The sequence below is a fragment of the Felis catus genome, chromosome B3, assembly GCF_018350175.1.
Source record: "Felis catus isolate Fca126 chromosome B3, F.catus_Fca126_mat1.0, whole genome shotgun sequence".
Classification (NCBI taxonomy): domain Eukaryota; kingdom Metazoa; phylum Chordata; class Mammalia; order Carnivora; family Felidae; genus Felis; species Felis catus.
In genome coordinates, this window is record NC_058373.1 from 21,245,301 (window position 1) to 21,264,740 (window position 19,440).

Here is a 19,440-nt window from a genome sequence, read left to right on the forward strand (position 1 = left end):
TTTAACAACTCTGTCTCACAGTATGATTTGGGGGACAGAGCACCTGGTTTTTCTTTGATATATTCCTGAATTTTATGTGTTAATCTTGTATTTAGAATTCATGCATTTATAGTTTTCCTTTGTCAGTGTTCTTAGGTTTTGAATTAAAGTTATAGGATATTGTACAATGAGCTAGGAGAGCCTTACATCATTTTCTTTCTCCTGGACTTTTCCAGCTAATTAGCTGTTCTTTAAAGTTTACATAAAATGCAGTTATAAACCCATCTGTTCCTAGTGACTTTTCAATGGTAGAATTTTAATCACAATTTAAATCTCTTGTATTTGAAATTGGTCTATTAATGTTTTCCACTTCTTCTTAGTTATGGTAATTCATACTTTGCTAGGCCAAAAAAAAATTCTCCCTGGATTTTTATCATGTTCTCTCTCTCATCCATTTAAAAATTTTTTTTCAACGTTTTATTTATTTTTGGGACAGAGAGAGACAGAGCATGAACGGGGGAGGGGCAGAGAGAGAGGGAGACACAGAATCGGAAACAGGCTCCAGGCTCCGAGCCATCAGCCCAGAGCCTGACGCGGGGCTCAAACTCCCGGACCGCGAGATCGTGACCTGGCTGAAGTCGGACGCTTAACCAACTGCGCCACCCAGGCGCCCCAAATATTCACTCTTTACAGATGACAAGATACTCTGTGAAAAACCCAAGACTCCACCAAAAAACTGCAGAACTGATACATGAATTAAGCAAAGTCACAGGATATAAAATAGATGTGCAGAAATTGGTTGTATTTCCATACACCAATAATGAAGCAGCAGAAAGACAAATCAAGGACTCAATCCCATTTACAATCTCATTTACACCAAAAATCATAAAATACCTTGGAAAAAACCTAACCAAAGGTTAAGTACACTGAAAATTATAGAAAGCTTATGAAAGAAATTGAAGAAGACACAAAGAAATGAAAAAATCATGGAAAAAACATTCATGCTCAATATTGTAAAAATGTCTACACTACCCAAAGCAATCTATACAATGCAATCTCTATGAAAATAACACCAGGATTCTTCACAGAGCTAGAAAAAATAATTCTACAATTTGTATAGAATCAGAAAATACCCTGAATAGCCAAAGTAATTTTGAAAACAAACAAAACAAAACAAAAAGCTGGAGGCATCACAATTCTGGATTTCAAGCTGCATTGCAAAGGTGTAATCATCAAGACAGTATGGTACTGACACAAAAACAAACACATAGATCATCAGAACAGAATAGAGAACCCCGAAATGAACACACAAATGTGTGGCCAACTAATCTTCGACAAAGCAGGAATAAATATCCAAGGGAAAGGACAGTCTCTTCAATAAATGCTACTGGAAACACTGGACACCAACATGCAGAAGACTGAATGTGGACAACTTTATTACACCATACACAAAAATAAACTAAAAATGGATGAAAGACCTAGATGTAAGACAGGAAACCATAAAAATTGTAGAGGAGAAAACAGGAAACAACCTCTTTGACCTTGGCTGCAGCAACTGCTTACTAGACATGTCTCCGGAGGCAAGGGAAACAAAAGCAAAAATGGACTATTGGGACCTCATCACAATAAAAACCTTCTGCACAATGAAGGAAACAATCAACAAAGTTCAAAAGCAACCGGCGTAATGGGAGTAGATATTTGCAAATGACATATTGGATAAGAAGCTAGTATCCAAAATCTATAAAGAACTTATCAAACTCAACACCAAAAAAAAAAAAAAAAAGAAAGAAAGAAAGAAAGAAAGAAAGAAAGAAAGAAAAGAGAAAACAAATAATCCAGTGAAGAAATGGGCAAAACATATGAACAGACACTTTTCCAAAGACATCCAGATGGCTAACAGACACATGAAAAAATGCTCAGCATCACTAATCATCAGGGAAATACAAATTAAAACCACAATGAAATAACACCTCACACATGTCAGAATAGCTAAAATGAACAACTCAGGAAACAACAGATGTTGGCGAGGATGTATACAAAGAGGAACCTATTTGCACTGTTGGGAATGCAAATTGGTGCAGCCACTCCGGAAAACAGTATGGAAGTTCCTCAAAAAATTAAAAATAGAGCTATCCTGTGACCAAGGAACTGCACTATTCGGTATCTATCTAAACGATACAAAAATGTTGATTCAAAGGGGCATGTGCACCCCAATGTTTATAGTAGCGCTATTAGCAATAGCCAAATTATGGAAAGACCCCAAATGTCCATCAATTGATGAATGAATAAAGAAAATGTGGTATATATATATATATATATTCCATTGAGTAATATTCCATTATATATATTGTATATATTATACAATGGAATATGTATATAATGTATTATATATAATATATATACTTTATTATTATATTATTATACAATTTATTATTATATAATAATATATATTATAATATATATAATATATTTTATATAATGGAATATTACTTAATGACCAAAAATAATGAAACCTTGCCATTTGCAACAAAATGGATGGAAGTAGAGTTAATATGCTAAACTAAATAAGTCAGGCAGAGAAAGACAAATATCATATGTTTTTACTTATGTGTAGAATTTAAGAAACACAACAGATGAACATAGGGGAAGGGAAAGAAAAATAAGATAAAAACAGAGAAGGAGGCAAACCATAAGGAGACTCTTAAATACAGAGAACAAACTGAAGTTTGCTGGAGGGGTGTTGGGTGGGGGGATGGGCTAAATGGGTGATTGGCATTAACCTTCATAGAGAGACCCTATGGGAAATAACTGTTCGAAATTTTCTCCTTATTTATCACAGGGATGTGATGGAACATTTTCCATAAGCTCAAAGTGTCTTCTCTATGAGAAAAAATTCTCTCAGGTCAGGTGTCACTACTAGAAAATCCTGATTGTTTTAGGTTATGGGCAAAGTTTTATCTTCTGGAACCTCTGCAATTTACAACCAATTGTTTTCTTATGTTGTTTGACTATTAAGAAGATCAGAGACAAATGTGTGGTTGACCTCTGGAAATTGCACAGGAGTGCAATTACTTCACTATTTCACTAATCATATCTAATTCCAATTACTGTGACTTTTAAAATCTATTTAATTCTGTTGTATTATATATACCTTTGTAACATGTATATATATATATATATATATATATATACATTGCCCTCACATGAGGCAATATTGCATAAAACGAATTCAAAGCCAAAAACAAGTAAAATGTTGACTTTTCCATTGTCTTTTGCTGCAGTTTATATCAGGCTATCTTGCAACAATGGATACTAATTTCAAAAAACCCAGCTCTTTCCCAAGAGGCCTAGAAGTGACATTTACTTTGGTCTATCTCCCAGCCTGCCCAAATCAAAAGATTGATTTGGGCATAACCCAAGTGAGCCTGTCTTATAGGGGCAGACATGCATTAACCAAACCAACAGAGACTGATATACAAAGCAGAATTTCATATTATTAATTTTGGATGAAAAATAAATTCATCATGTAGTCCTTGGATGTTGCATTGACATGTTTGATGAACTTGGAATGCCAGCCAAGAGAGTTAATTTTATGCCCCAAAATAATAATAAACAAACCCGAACATCTAGCATCAGCGGGGATGGTGTGCTCTGGGATGGTGATTAGAAAGTTTCTGCTAATCTTCAGCTCATTGGCCATCCCTTTTCCCTGTTCTCAATCTTCCTTGCTATGTCCATAGTCTTGTTGCAAAAAATTAATATTTTAGTTAGTAAATTATGTTTGCATTCCTGTTTCCCACTCTGAACTTAAATTTTTATTCTGATCACCTTGATAGGAGTTTTGGGGATAACTGCTTAGTTGTGCATTTGAAAACAATATCTTAGTTTGTTTTCTGGAAAAAATTGCTAATCATATCCACTACTTGTGGATTTTACTTGTGTGCCTGGCGAAGGGCAACCCCTTTTTTCTCATCTCTGCATTCTCAGGAGGAGTTACTTGACACTTCTCTTAGTAAAAACATGGCAGCCTTCTTCACTTACAAAAAAACAATTCTTTTGATTTATAAAAACAAAGACTTTATTTTTTCTTTTAAACAACTAAGATTTGGATGCAAACAGAGGTAGCTTTCTATATACAATTAGCATTCAAAAATAAATTACTTGTCCTACTGGTGAAAGGAACAGAAATAACACCTACTATTGCTTTAAACTCAGCAGGGTCACACCATCCACACCCACACCCTGTGGATGCTGGGGAACTCTTTGTAAGTCACCCTGAGATATAGGATCCTGTTTTTGTAGCTGCAAGCTGAACATGGTTGTCTGACCAAAAGGTACATACAAGCCCACAATACTCTCAGTCCATTCAACAGCTCTGAGAAAAGTCAATTAAAATATTTTGGTTGAGAGATACAGAAAAAAAAGTTTACTCTCCTACCCCAGACTCCAAGAATAATTTTCAAGACTAGATCTTCTCATTCACTAGATCATCACTCTGGTCCTGTTCTTTTCTAGAAGCGTGCTTGTTGCATGAGTACCCACATCCACTCTGTGCCCATTGTCAGTGTAAAGAGAGCAAGGAACAATGGATTTAGATGGAATATCTAGAGATATGCAGGTCCATATTCAGGCCTCCAAACATGTATATATTCCCCTAAGACATTTAGTTGTTTATTTCTTAGAGACAGAAATACTGGAAGTAGCATGATTTAGAGACATCAGGCAGAAGTGGGTTTTTACCCCCAGCTCTTTTCTCATTTGTAAAAGGGGGTTAATATTAGAGCCCAATCTGATAAAACTGTTGTGAATTTAAAGCATTTAGCATAAGTTGAGGGATGGTGATTGTGCCCATGTAAAAATTATCTTTAAGCTGAGGTGAGAATTATCTACCTAGGGAGGTGACTCAGAGAGAAGGTAGGTGGGACAAACCCTTGGGACACAGGAGGGATAAAATTCCCCCCCAAACTCCCACAGACTGAAGGTTCTAACAGCTGGGACTGACACCTGTAATAATGCCTATACTAAATAGAGTAGAGAACACTCAGCAAGCCACTGCAAGGTGGAGCAGATTTCAGGACGGTGTTCTCCTCAGAGTTCAGTAAGAAAAACCTCCATTTGTTGGCTTAACTGCCCAGTGGCATGAAGCTTCCTGGATCTCTACGATCCTAGTGGTCTCCTTCCTTTGCCAATACTAAGGAGGCCAATGGTAAGTGGGCCAACTGCAAGCAACCCCTGTTCCTTCACCTTTCCCTTTTGTCCTCAACAGACACAGAGAGGAGCAAGTATAATGGTCTTTAGACTTTCCTAATGACATTTTCAGTAAAAACATATTGTGTATGTCTCCCTATATAGGTGTACTTAATTATTATAAATATATATAAATATTATTATGTACATTATGGAACATAAAAGCAAAATTTGCAATGACATGAAAGAGTAATGGAAATGGAAATTTTAGTATTTTCTTTCTGTATTCCAATAGGTTGTCTCATGCACAATTTAAAACCATGGGGATTCCCTATCCCCTGCCCGACTAACTACAGATTAAGAAAAAGTCACAGTAATGGGAACTTTAAGAAAACCTGAATTGGGCTTTGAAACTCAAGTCTAGTCTTTCCACCAAAGAGCCATTCTACATGTTTTTAAAATGCTTCTCCGGGGGTGCCTGGCTGGCTCAGTTGGTGGAGTGAGCACAGAATTGCTTGATCTCAGAATTGTAGGTTCAAGACCCAGGTTGGGTGCAGAGATTACTTAAAAAATAAAATCTTCAGGGAAAAAATGTTTCTCCAGCTTCACCACAGATTCTTTAGATGTTGGTGATCAAATTTTTGTATAATTAGAAAGCTCCAATATATGAGTATCTAGATTTGGTAAAAACCAATAGGTATTGGTTTATATCCATTGTGAAAGCAATGTGAAGGCATTCCCCACCTTGTGTTTCTTCACATGCCACTATTCCTGAGCCATTTTAGTTAATTAATTTGTCCTTAATTTTGGTTTTTAGAATCTTTAATTCAGCTGACTTTCTCTGAAGTCTCAACATAGAAAGACAAGAAACACAAGGTAATAGTTTTAGTAATTCTGGAAGAAGATATTTTGAAACTGCTTTGAAAAAAACCAGTATTAATAAGCTGATGCCTTTATGTATTCCCTAGAGAGTGAAGTGTCTGCTAGCCATCAAGCAAGTGTCAAATGGAATGGCTTACAAGTATTGTCTTTTCTGGGGACCTTATTTGATCTAAATTCAGCAACCCTAACACCCTGAGATTAGTGTCATCAACCTCATTTACAGCAATAAGGTGTGCACCTGCAACACGCTAATTCAAAGCTCGAACAGGTCAAAGATATGGTTTAGTTGCCCCTATTTGCTGTAAGGAAACTTATCAGGATTAAGAATCCACAATTTTACATTTTATTAAACTGATTTCTTAAAAGGTTAAACCAACAAAAGTAATGTATTCAACAATTACTGAGCATTGACTAAATGCAAAGTGTTGTATGAGCACTGGAATATAGCAGTGAACAAAACAGCTTACACCCTAAGTCATTCTCACATGTCAACTACAACCATTACTAACTTGATAAAATAGTTAAACAATTTAAAATGTAATATTTTAAAATCTATTTGAAAAAAAAAACTACAAGTGGCCATTAGCTTTTTTCTCAATGATATACTATTGAGTTATTCTTGACATGAATTATGAACACTTCATTATTTTTTTTTCTGTACTTGAAACTAATTAGAACTTTTCCATGTAGTTGTGGGGATTTTTGTTTGTTTCATTTTTGTGGTTAATTGTACTTTACTAGGATGCTTTCAGCTACATAGAGATAGCAAAAAACTCTAATCAAAGTGGCTTAAAAACTAAGGATATTAATTAGCTCATATAAAAGGCAGTTCAGAGGGAGAGTGATTTCAGAACTGAACAATCCAGCAATTAAAAATATCATTGAAAACTGTAGACTTCCAGTTTCTGATCTGGAATATAAGGATGTTGGACCTCATCATTCCATCCTAACAACAAGTGAAAAGCTAAGCAAACTAAAAAAATTAATAACTCATTTTATAGCCATCAGAGAAGTGAGGTCACAAAGCAAACTGCAGCCCCCAAAATTGGAGACACAGAAAGGCAGATACAGAGAACCACACCTTACCAGAGCAGAACTCACAGGCAGAAACCACTGTGGGGACCAGTGCCATAGTGGAAAATGTATATTATAAGTGATGAATTTCTGGAGATTCATTGTGGACATGTCTATGAGTTAAAAATTCCAGTGGGGACCCCACGCTTTTGTGAGTTTTACCCCCAGAAATTTTACCATGTTCCCTCAGTGAATATAAGAAAAAGAAAATTACCCCTGGGTAGGGTGAAAGCACCCATTTTGAAATGTGCCAGAGCATTTTATTCTTTTTAACAAGAAAAACAATTTTGTCAGATCCTAACTTATTGGTATTTTATTAAAGTCTAACCAACATGGGGGAAAGAAAATATCCAACTCCAGCCATTCTGTCTCACTTAAGGGGGAAAAGGGAGGAATTCAGAGGCACTAGTGAAATTCACAGCCCAGGGTACAGGTTCACTAAAAGACATAATCATAGGACTACTGAATGTTTCCCCTCCTTCCAGACATTACCACCACATTAATACAAGTCCTGTTTATTGGAATTTCTTTTACCCACTGCATCATAAATGGCTTTCAACAACCACAAAAACAAATTACAAGGCATACTAAAAGTTAAAGCACAGTTTGAAGAAACTGAGAGTATGAGAACCAGACTCAGGTACAACAGGGATATGGGATTATCAGACTGAGAATTTAAAACAACTGCGATTGATATGCTAAGAGCTCTAATGGATAAAGTAGACAGCATGAAAGAACAGATGGGCAATGTAAGAAGAGAGATGGAAATTGTAAGAATCAGAAAGAAATGTTTGATATAAAAAAGAGACACTGTAACAGAAATAAAGAATGCCTTTGATGGGCTCACTAGTAGACTGCACATGGCAGAGGAAATAATCTCTGAGGATGTGTCAGTATAAACTTTTAAAACTGAAAAGCAAAGGAAAAGGCTGAAAAAAAAATAACAGAATATGTATGTAATTGGAATAACAGAGAAAGAAAGATAGAAAGGAATAGAAGCAATACTGGAAGTGATAATGATAAGAATTTCCCTAAATTAATGTCAGACACCAAACCACAGATCCAAGAAACTTAGAGAACAACAGGTAAAATAAATTAAAAACAACAACAAAAAACTACACCAAGGCATATCATTTTCAAACTACAGAAAATTAAAAATTAAAAAAAAAATCTTGAAAGAAGCCAGAGGGAAAAACAGCTATAGAGGACCAAAGACAAAAATTACATCTTACTTCTCCCCAGAAACCATGCAAGCAAGAAGAGAGTGAAATAAAATATTTACTGTTGAGAGGAAATAAAAACTACCAATCTAGAATCCTGTAACTTGCAAAATTATCCTGTAAAAGTGAAGGAGAAATAAAGACTTCCTCAGACAAACAAAAATTGAGGGAACTGGTAGCCAGTAGACCTGCTTTGCAAGAAACATTAAAACAAGTTCTTTAGAGAGAAGGAAAATGGTATAGGTCGAAACTCAGACCTACATAAAGAAAGAAAGAGTATTCCAGAAGGAATAAAAAAACTAAGAATAAAAGCATTTATTTTTCTTATTATCAATTGATCTAACAAGACAACAGTTTATTCAAAATACTAACAATGACATATTTGATGATTATAGCTTATACATAAGTGAAACAAATGGCAGCAATGTTACAAGGGATGGGAGGAAGGAATTAGAAATATTTTGTGACTATAAGATAACCGCACTACCTGCTAAATGGAATACTGTTATTTGAAAGTGGACTTGGATTGGTTGTAAATGTATATTGTAAACTCTAAAGCAATCACTAAGAAAAAGTTTTAAAAAATGGAAGTATAACTTATGTGCTAAGAAAGGAGAGAAAATGGAATTATATAAAATGCTTAATGAAAACTAAAAGTGGCAGAAAATTATAGAAGAGAAAAATAGGGAGAAAAAAAGGCAATAAATAGAAAAAAGTAACTGACATGGTAGATATTAACTTAACCGTATAAATAATAACTTTAAATGTTAATGGTCTAAATATACCAAGACAGATTTAAAAATTTAAGACAGATTTTAAAAGTCACAATGAATAAAAAAGAAAACAAGACCTAAGTATATGTTGTCTACAGGAAATCTGCTTTAAATATAAGGACATATATAGATGAAAAGTAAAGTGATAGATGTACCATGCAAACTCAGTCAAAAGAAAGCTGGAGTTGCTATATTAATTTCAGACAGGGTAGACTTCAGAGCAAGGAAAATTACAGGGATAAGTAGGACTATTACATACTGATAAAGAGGTCAATACTCCAAGAAGATATAGCAATCCATAATGTGTGTATGCCTAACAAAAGACGGTCAAAATACACAAGGCAAAAACTGATAGAACTGTAAGGAGAAATAGATGAATCCATTACTATAGTTGGAGACTTCAACATCCCCCTATCAGATATGGACAAAAAAATTTGTGAGGACATAGCTGAGCTTAACAGCACCACCAATCAACGAGGTATCATCGAAATATATAGGCAACTTTATCCAACAGCAGCAGAAAACATCCGTCATAAACTCACAAAGAACATACACCAAGAAAAATCACATTCTGAGCTATAAAACGCATCTTAACAAATTTAAAAAATAAAAATAATACAGTGCATTCATTCTGACCACAATGGAATTAAAATAGAAACCATATAGAGATTAAACAATGCACTTTTTAAACATGGGTTAAAGAAGAAACCTCAGTATAAATGTAAAAATATTCTGAACTAAATGAAAATGAAAATATAACTTATCAAAATTTGTGGGATGTAGCAAAATCAGTGATTAAAAGGAAATTTATAGCAAGGAATTAATACATTAGAAAATATCTAAAATCAATAATCTAAGCTTCAACCTTAGGAAACTAGAAAAAGTGCAATTAAATAAAAAAATAACACAAGAAAAGAAATAATAAAAATTAGAGCAGAAATCAATGCAACTGAAAATAGTAAATCAACAGAGAAAATAAAACCAAAATGTGTTTTTTAAAAAAGATCAGTAGAATTGATAAGCCACTAGCCAGGCTAACTAAGAAAAATTACTAATTTAGAAATTACTAATATTAGAAATCAAAGAGGAGACATCACTACAGATCACATGGACATTAAAAGCATAGTAAAGGAATGCTATGAACAAATGTATGCCCACAAAATTGATACCCTAGATGTAATGGGCCAACTTCTTGAAAACACAATCTACCAAAACTCATAAAAGAAATAAGTCAATCTGAAAAAGCCTATATCTATTAAATGAATTGAATCAATAATTAATAACTTTACAAAATAGAATGTACCATGGGGCGCTTGGGTGGCTCAGTCGGTTGAGTGTCTGACATCAGCTCAGGTCATGATCTCACGGTTCCTGTGTTCAAGCCTGCATTGGGCTCTGTGCTGATAGCTCAGAGCCTGCAGCCTGCTTTGGATTCTGTGTCTCCCTCTCTCTCTCTGCTCTTCCTTTGCTAGTTCTCTGTCTCTCTCTCTGTCACTCAAAAATAAATAAACATTAAAAAAAAAAACAGAATGTACCAGATCTAGATGGGTTCACTGGTAAATTCTACCAAACATTTAAGGAAAAACTTATACCAATTCTCTACAATCTTTCAGAAGATAAAGCAGAGAGAATACCTCCTAACTCATGCTATGAGGGCAGGATTACCTTAATCCCAAAACCAAAGGCATTACAAGAAAACTACAGACTGATATAGTTCATGAACATATATGCAAAAAACATTAATATATTAGCAAATCTACTCTAACAACACATAAAAACAATTATACACTAAGGCCAAGTGGGATTTATCCCAAGTATTCAAGGCTGATTCAACCTTCAAACATCAATTAATGTATTTCATCACACCAACACGCAAAAGAAGAAAAATCAGATGATCCTATCATTAGATGTAGAAAAAACCATTTGACAAAATCCAACACCCATTATGATGGTTAGTTTTATGTGTCAATTTGAATGGACTAAGGGCCGCTGAGATAGCTGGTAAACATTATTTCTGGGTGTGTCTGTGAGGGTGTTTTTGAAAGAGATTAGCATTTGTGTTGGTTGGTAAACTGAATAAAGCAGATGGATGGCTCTCCCCAATGTAAGTGGACATTATTCAATCCTCTGAGGACCCAAATAGAACAAAAAAGTGTAGGAAGAACAAATTCACTCTCTGCTTCAGATGAGGCATCCATCTTCTCATACCCTCAGACATTGGCTCTCTTGAGTTTCAGACTTTTAGATTCAGATTGGAATTTACACCATTAACTTCCTGATTCTCAGGCCTTGGACTTGGACTGAACTACACCAGTCTTTCCAGGTTCTCCACCATGCAGGTAGCATATCTTGGTACTTGTTGGCTTCTATAACCATGTGAATTAATTCCTGCAATAAATTGTATCTATCTATCTATCTATCTATCTATCTATCTATCTATCTATCTATCATCTATCATCTATCTGCCTATCTATCTAAATGTATATATATTCTATTAGTTCTGTTTCTCTGCATAACCCTAATACACCTATCCATGATAGAAAAACAATCTCAGTAAACTAGGAATAGAGCAGAATTGATTGATTTTTAAAAATTTACAAAAACCCTACTACTAACATCATACTTAGTGGTTAGAAACTTGAAGCTTTCCTGCTAAGATCAGGCACATGGCAAAAATGTCCTCTCTCACCACTCCTTTTCAATATCGTATTGGAAATTCTAGCTAATGCAATTAGACAAGAAAAAGAAATGTATACAGATTGAGAAGGAAGAAATAAAACTCTTTGTTCACAGATGATGTCATCATCCAAGTAGAAAATCCAAAGAATCCCTCCAGGAAATACTAAGTAATTACAGCAAGGTTGCAAGATACAAGGTTAATATGCAAAAATCAATTGCCTTACTATATAGCAACAATGAAAAAGTGGAATTTGAAATTAAAAACACACTATCATTTCCATTAGCACTTCACAAAAAATGAAATACTTTGGTAAAAATCTAGCAAAATGTACAAGATCTATATGAAGGAACCATAAAGCTCTGATGAAAGAAATTAAAGATTACTTAAATAAATGGAGAGATAGGCCATATTCATGGTTGGGAAACTCAGTATTGTCACGATGTCAATTCTTCCCAACTTGATCTACAGATTAAATACAATGCCAATCAAAATTCAAGCAGGTTATTTTGTAGAAGTCAACAAAGATATTCTAAAGTTTATATGACAAGACAAAAGAGTAAGTACAGAAAACTCAATATTAAAGAACAAAATCAGAGACTGATATTACCTGATTTTAATCTGTACTGTAAACCTGTAGTACTCAAGCAGTGTGGTATTTGTAAAAGAATAAACAAATTAATGAAACAGAATAGATAATAGAAATTAAAGAAAATGTGAATAAATGGAAAGATAGGGATGCCTGGGTGCCTCAGTTGGTTGACTATCCAACTTCATCTCAGGTCATGATCTGGCAGTTCATGGGTTTGAGTGCCACATCAGGCTCTGTGCTGATGGCTCAGAACCTGGAGCCTGCTTCAGATTCTGTGTCGCCTTCTTTCTCTCTGTCCCTCCCCTGCTTGTGCTCTCTCTCTTTCACTCAAAAGTATATAAATAAACATTAAAAATAAAAGAATATCTAAATGAGAAATAAGCATATGAAAAGGTACTCCACATTATATGTTCTCAGGGCAATGGAAATTAAAACAACAAGATGTCAGGACATATCTATTAGAATAGCCAAAATCCAGAACATTGGCAACAACAAACACTGGCAAGGATAGGAACTCTCCTTCATTCCTGATGGGAATTTAGAATGGTACAGCTACTTTAGAAGACATTTTGGTGTTTCTTAAAAGTAAACATCCTCTTTTTTGGTGGGGAGCAGAAAGAGAGGGAGAATTTTAAGCAGGCTCCATGACCAGTGTGGAGCCTGATGTGGGGCTCAATCTCACAACTGTGAGATCATGACCTGATCTGAAATCGAGTCATATGCTTAACTGAGACACCCAGGCAACTCAAGTAAGTGTACTCTTACTGTAAGATCCTGTATTTATGTTTGTTGTATTTACTCAAATAAGCTGAAAAACACGTCCACACCAAAACATAGATGTTTATTGCAGCTTTATTCTTAACTGCCAAAATGTGGAAGCACCCAAGATGTCCTTCACTAGATTAATGGATAAATACACTGTATTATATCCAGATGATGGAATATTATTCAGCACTGAAAAGAAATGAGCTGTCAAATAAAAAAGACAATAAAAAAAGACTGAGTACTGTATGATTCCAATTATATGACATTCTGAAAAATGCAAAACTAGGTAGATGCTAAAAATATCCGGTGGTTGCCAAGGAAAAGACGGGAGGGTGGGATGAATAGAGAGCAGAGGTGTTTTAGGACAGTGAAACTAATCTGTATAATACCATAATGGTGGATACATGTTGTTATACATTTATCAAAACCCATATAAGGTTTAACACCAAGAGTGAAGCCCAAGGTAATCTATGAGCTTTGAGTGATAATTAATGTGTTAATCTAGGTTAATTTTAACAAATGTACCATTCTTATGTAGAAGTTGATACTGGGGGAGGCTGTGCATTTATGGGGAAGGGGTTATATGAGTACTCTGTGCTTTCTGTTCAATACTGCTGTGAACCTAAAACTGCTCTAAAAAATTAAGCTTATTTAAAAGAAAAAAACATATATGTTCCACACAGAATAATTGGACATATCAATAATTTCCAATATATAAATTCTCAATTATAATTTTGATGAAAATATAAGCATTTTGTATTTTAAAATATTATCATAACAGAAAAATTTTTTTGAAAAAATGTAATGAGGTATTACAGATACATATGACTAAGGCATTTATTAAAGTATATGAGTAACAAGAATAACTATTTTGCTTGTTTTTTGATGTTCATAAAGCCACATCAAGCTTTTAAAATAATTATGTAGATGTACTAGATAATTATTTTTATTTTTTAGAAATAATTTTTCAGTGAAAATAGTTTTCTTTTAATTAAAAAAAACCACTGATAAAATGAACTCAACTTGTTATTCAATAATGAACACTTTTAAAATACCATTGAAAATAGAAATATAGATTACATGTTATGAACGCATCATTGGCAAGGTAGATGGAATTTAAGGCCAAATGTGAGACTCTACCTGAGGTTTATGTGTGTGTGTTGTGGGGGGGGGGGGGGGAAGGTAGGGAGGGAGCATGAATAAGCATCGATACCTAACAAAGTCAGAATTTTATTAGGGAGAAAATGAATGGATGCTAAAAGGCTATCAACACTATAACACATACTATTGTGTATACATTGCTACCAAATTTTATTCTGCTTATGAAAACAGAATTGTATTATTAATTGATGAATTAAATTCACAAAGTTAATTTTATTTAAAAGATTATGGATTTTCATTTAGTTTAAGTGTTTTTTATTTCCCTGAGATTTCTTTCGTCTTTGACACATTATTTAGAAGTTTGCTGTGTAATTTACAAGATTCTGGAGACTTTTCCTATTATTTGTGGTTTCTAGTTTAATTCAGTTATGAATTTTATGGCTTTGCCTTTTAAAAATATGTTAAGGCTTGCGTTGTGACCTAAGATATGGTCTATCTTGGTGAAGGTCCCCATACATTTTGGAAAAAATGTGTATCCTGTATTAGTTAATGGTACTGTTCAGTTCTTCTGTATAGTTGTTGACTTTTGTTTAGTAGTTCTATACAATGCCAAAAGAGGTGTTAAAGTCCCCAATTTTAACTGAATTGACCTATTTTTCTTTCAGTTCTGTCAATTCTCACTTTGTACTATTTTGTAGCTTTGTTGTTTGGTGAACGTACATATATTGTTATGTTTTTTCATGACCTGGTACTTTTATCATATGCAATGTACCTCTTTGTTCCTGGCAATTTTCTTTAGTTCTAAAGCCTACAACCACCCTAGTTTTCTTTAGTGTTTGCAAAGTATATATATTTTTCATTCTTTTATCTACTAATACCATTATATTTGAAGTGAATTTATTTTTTACTTTTATTTTTAGAGTGGGAGAGAGAGCAAATGAATGGGAGATAGGGAGAGAGAGAATCTTAAGCAGTCTCCATGTTCAGTGTGGAATCTGATGCAGGGCTCAATTGCACACCCTGGATCATGACCTGAGCCAAAATCAACAGTTAAATGCTCAACAAATTGAGCCATCCAGGAGAACCCGAAGTGAATTTCTTGTACATAGCATGTGGCTGGGGCTTGTTTTTTATCCATTCACTGAATATCTCTAAATTGTTGTGTTTGGACCATTTACATTTAATGTAATCATTGATGCATTAGGATGTAGGTCATTTTATTGTTTTCTGGTTTTTTTCCGTTTCCCCTTATCTGTCTTCAAGTGGGCTTGAAGAGAAATTCAAATGAATTTTTTATATTAAATATTTTTATATTATATATACTTGTATGTTTTTATATTTTACATATAAAATATTTATAATATTTTAAAACATTATCTACTATTCCATTTTTATTTGTCTACATATTTTAGTGTTAACTCTGTATAGTATTTTCAGTGGTTACTCTAGGGATTATAATATACATACACAGTTTATCACAGTCTACTAGTATCAAGTTACCTCTTCAAGTGGAATGTAGATACTTAATCACCATTTAGGTTCCATTATCCTTCCCCCTCCCTTATGTTACAGTTGTCTTGAGTATTACCTCTACATACATTGAGAACCACATCAGATGCTATTTTTGCTTTTAACTTTTAAGTGACAAGTATAACTAGATGTGTACTTGTCTTTTATAACAAGTTCAGTGTGTACCCCACTACTCATTTACTCAACATCCAATCATCCATGAATCTGAGACATTAACCACTTTCCCATACATTATGCATTTTATCCATCCATCCAAGATTCTTGAAATTCATCTTGATACTTCTACTATATTATAATCTGATATACCCCTAAGTTCATCCTCTGAGATTGATATTCCTTTCCCTTTCCTTTTCTTTTCAACTCCTTCATATTGCTTTGTGCGTATTTACATTTACTTCATGGAGTAGTTTTCCCAACTGGACCATAAGTTTCTTGGCAATGGGTTTCTATTTATTTTATATTTTTCTCTAGGACGTGGGGTATTCCATCACCTGAAGTGATAGATAACCCTACAAATTCACTGCCCTCTGCAGGCCTACTGATTAGGAAAAAAAAAAAAAAAAATCAGCTACCTATGCACTCACTAGATCATGCATGAAGTTTTCTGCAAAACTTATTCATATACCTATCACTAGCACCCAAAATACCTGCCCATATGGAACCTGTGAACATGAATTATTCCAGAGGAGCACAAATTTTGTCAAAATTCCGTAAGTTTAAGTTTGCTCTAAAAAACTTTCCCTGGGGCGCCTGGGTGGCTCAGTTAGTTAAGCATCCAACCTTGGCTCAGGTCATGATCTTGTGGTCTGTGAGTTCAAGCCCTGCATCCGGCTCTGTGCTGACAGCTGGGAGCCTGGAGCCTGCTTCGGATTCTGTCTCCCTCTCTCTCTGCCCCTCCTCCTCTGATGCTCTTCTTTCTCTCTCAAAAATAAATCATTAAACAAATTAAAAAAAATTAAATTAAATTAAAAAAACTCTCCATAACATCCTCAGAAAGCACTTTGTCCCAAATATGTAGCTATGCAACTGTCAGGCATCATTTCATAACTCCATCCCACCTCACACACATGTGCATGTGCATGCACGCACACACGCGTGCACACACACACACTGTCACACAGTAACATATTGTAATCAGTTACCCCATTTTGGACAGGAAAAATTTATTTCTATGAATATGATTTTAATAATATTCCCTAAGTATTTAATAACCAAGGATTCCTCCAAATCAGAAAAAACCCAAATTAATAAATATGTCAAATATATATTATGTGTATATATAATTTAAAAAATCTCTTTAATTTGGCTTTTAATTTTGAACTTTTCATTGATAGAAGGAGTGAAGAATTCAATGCTGGAGTATAATTTGATGGGGTTTTTCAGTATATGTTGATGGGAATTTTTAATTTTCTTGCAAACATAAATCAAGCTTGCTCCAATTCCACAAGAACACCACCACAGTCTTTAGGATGGAGAAAAATCACTGGTTTTCCATGTGCTCCTATTTTGGGATCTTCACTTAGAATACGAATCTTCTTCTCTTTCAAATCCATCACAGCTGCATTTATATCATCCACCTTGAGAAAAGGAAATAAATAAGAACACATTTGAGATCACAAAAATACCAAATTATAGCATCTTAAGTATCTCAAGACTTTGAAGAAGAAAATATCTCCTCCAGTAGCTTTAGGCAGAATCATCCTTAAACTTTCAAAAAATTTCAGCTTAATGCTTCCAGAAAAGTAAAAGAAGTTGCTAGATTTCATAGGTGAGCAACCACAATGCTTAAGAATTTTCACCATTATTAACCATTTCTCCTTGTAACCTAAAAAATGTATAATTTATAATATTTTCTTCTAGAAGTACTCTTGGTGATACTGCACATATTGTTTTTTCTTAAGAGCCCTGGGTTCTTAATAGAGAGAAGAGGCCTACCATATAAATGGGCAAGAGATTAAAATGGTAACAGATAAGAGTTTATGACACAGATTGTGGTAGGTACTCAAAAGGTAGGAATGCTTCCCTGGATCCCCAAACCTCCCACCTGAAAAACCACCAGGTTATGACTTTTGAGATTAAAACGTGGGGTGCCTGGGTGGCTCAGTCGGTTAAATGTCTGACTTCGGCCCAGGTCATGATCTCATGGCTTATGGGTTCTAGCCCCACGTCTGGCTTTGTGCTAACAGCTCAGAGCCTGGAGCCCACTTCGGATTCTGTGTCTCCCTCTCTCTCTCTCTGCCCCTCTCCTGCACACACACTCTCTCTCTCTTAAAAATAAACATTAAATAAATAAAAATAAAACTTCATACATATGAAAATGACTATTAAATTGCCACCAAAATGTTTTTCCCCATTCTGAAAAATCCAAACATTTATAGTTGTATAACTCTCTTCTCAATCATTTCTATTTTCTTCATATATACTGGCAGGCTAAGAAAGGAGTAAATGTGTTTCTATATACTTCATGAAAGAATGATTCTCCTCTATTTTGGAAAGTCATCCTCCTTAGACTGGCTCAGTTGGTTAAGTGTCCAACTCTTGATTTCAGCTCAGGTCATGATCTCACCGTTTGTGAGTTTGAGCCCCGCATCTGGCTCTGGGCTGAGTGTGTGGAGCCTGCTTGGGATCCTCTCTCTCTACCCCTCCCCCACTCACACTCTTGTCTCTTTCAAAATATAGATTTTTTTTAAAACTTTTAAAGTTTATTTATTTATTTTGAGAGACAGAGTGAGCAGAGGCAGAGAGAGAGAGAGAGAGAGAGAGAGAGAGAGAGAGAGACAGGATCTGAAGCAAGCTCTGCACTGACAGCAGAAAGCCTGATGCAGGACTTGAACTAACGAACTGTGAGATCATGACCTGAGCTGAAGTCAAATGCTTAACCAACTGAGCCATCCAGGCGCCCCAATGGGAATAAATAAACTTAAAAAAAAATAACTACTTTATAAAAATAAAAAGGTTACCTAATCATTCCCCTACTAATAAACATTTAGGCTAGAAGGGAAACCTAGACCCTTTTCAATGGTTATATGCTAAATTGCCAATAGAACACAAGAGAGCTTGGTGATTAAGTTTATGGGCAAGATTCCATTGACATTTGAAGATATAAGCACATGGCAGGAACTGGTGGAGATATTTAAGAAAAATTAAAACAAAATTAAGAGAACAGATTGACATATTCTACCAAAACTGAGCTAAATCAAAAAAGAGAAAGGGTGCTTAGGTGGCTCAGTTGGTTAAGCATCTGACTTCGGCTCAGGCCATGATCTCACAGTCCATGAGTTCAAGCCCCATGTCCGGCTCTGTGCTGACAGCTCAGAGCCTGGAACCTGCTTTGGATTCTGTGTCTCCCTCTGTCTCTGCTCCTCTCCCACTCATGCTCAGTCTCTCTGTCAAATAAATAAATATTAAAAAAATTTAAATAAATAAACATTAAAATAAACATTAAATAAATAAACATTAAAAAATTTTTTTTACATAAAATAGCAGAAGGAATGTAAAAAAGAAAAAAAGCTAGTCAATCCAAAGATTGGCAGAAGGGAAAAATAACAAAAACCAAAAAAAGGTAAAAAGAAAATACTATATGATACAGTAGAAAATAAGTTCCAATATGGAAAACAGATTAAATGAATTATAAAATTAAATGAATTATGAGATTGTCAG

General features: G+C 34.6%; 1 protein-coding gene across 1 annotated transcript in view; it reads right to left on the reverse strand.

Moving 5' to 3' along the window:
- Nucleotides 1–17,058: 17,058 nt before the first annotated feature.
- The window catches only part of MCEE (methylmalonyl-CoA epimerase), a 28,968-nt gene continuing 26,586 nt past the window's right edge, over nucleotides 17,059–19,440 (reverse strand). Inside the window, exon 3 of the mRNA XM_003986891.6 lies at nucleotides 17,059–17,357. Coding sequence (XP_003986940.1) covers nucleotides 17,205–17,357 — 153 coding nt within the window. The 3' untranslated portion in view covers nucleotides 17,059–17,204. The remainder of the gene's footprint in view (nucleotides 17,358–19,440) is intronic.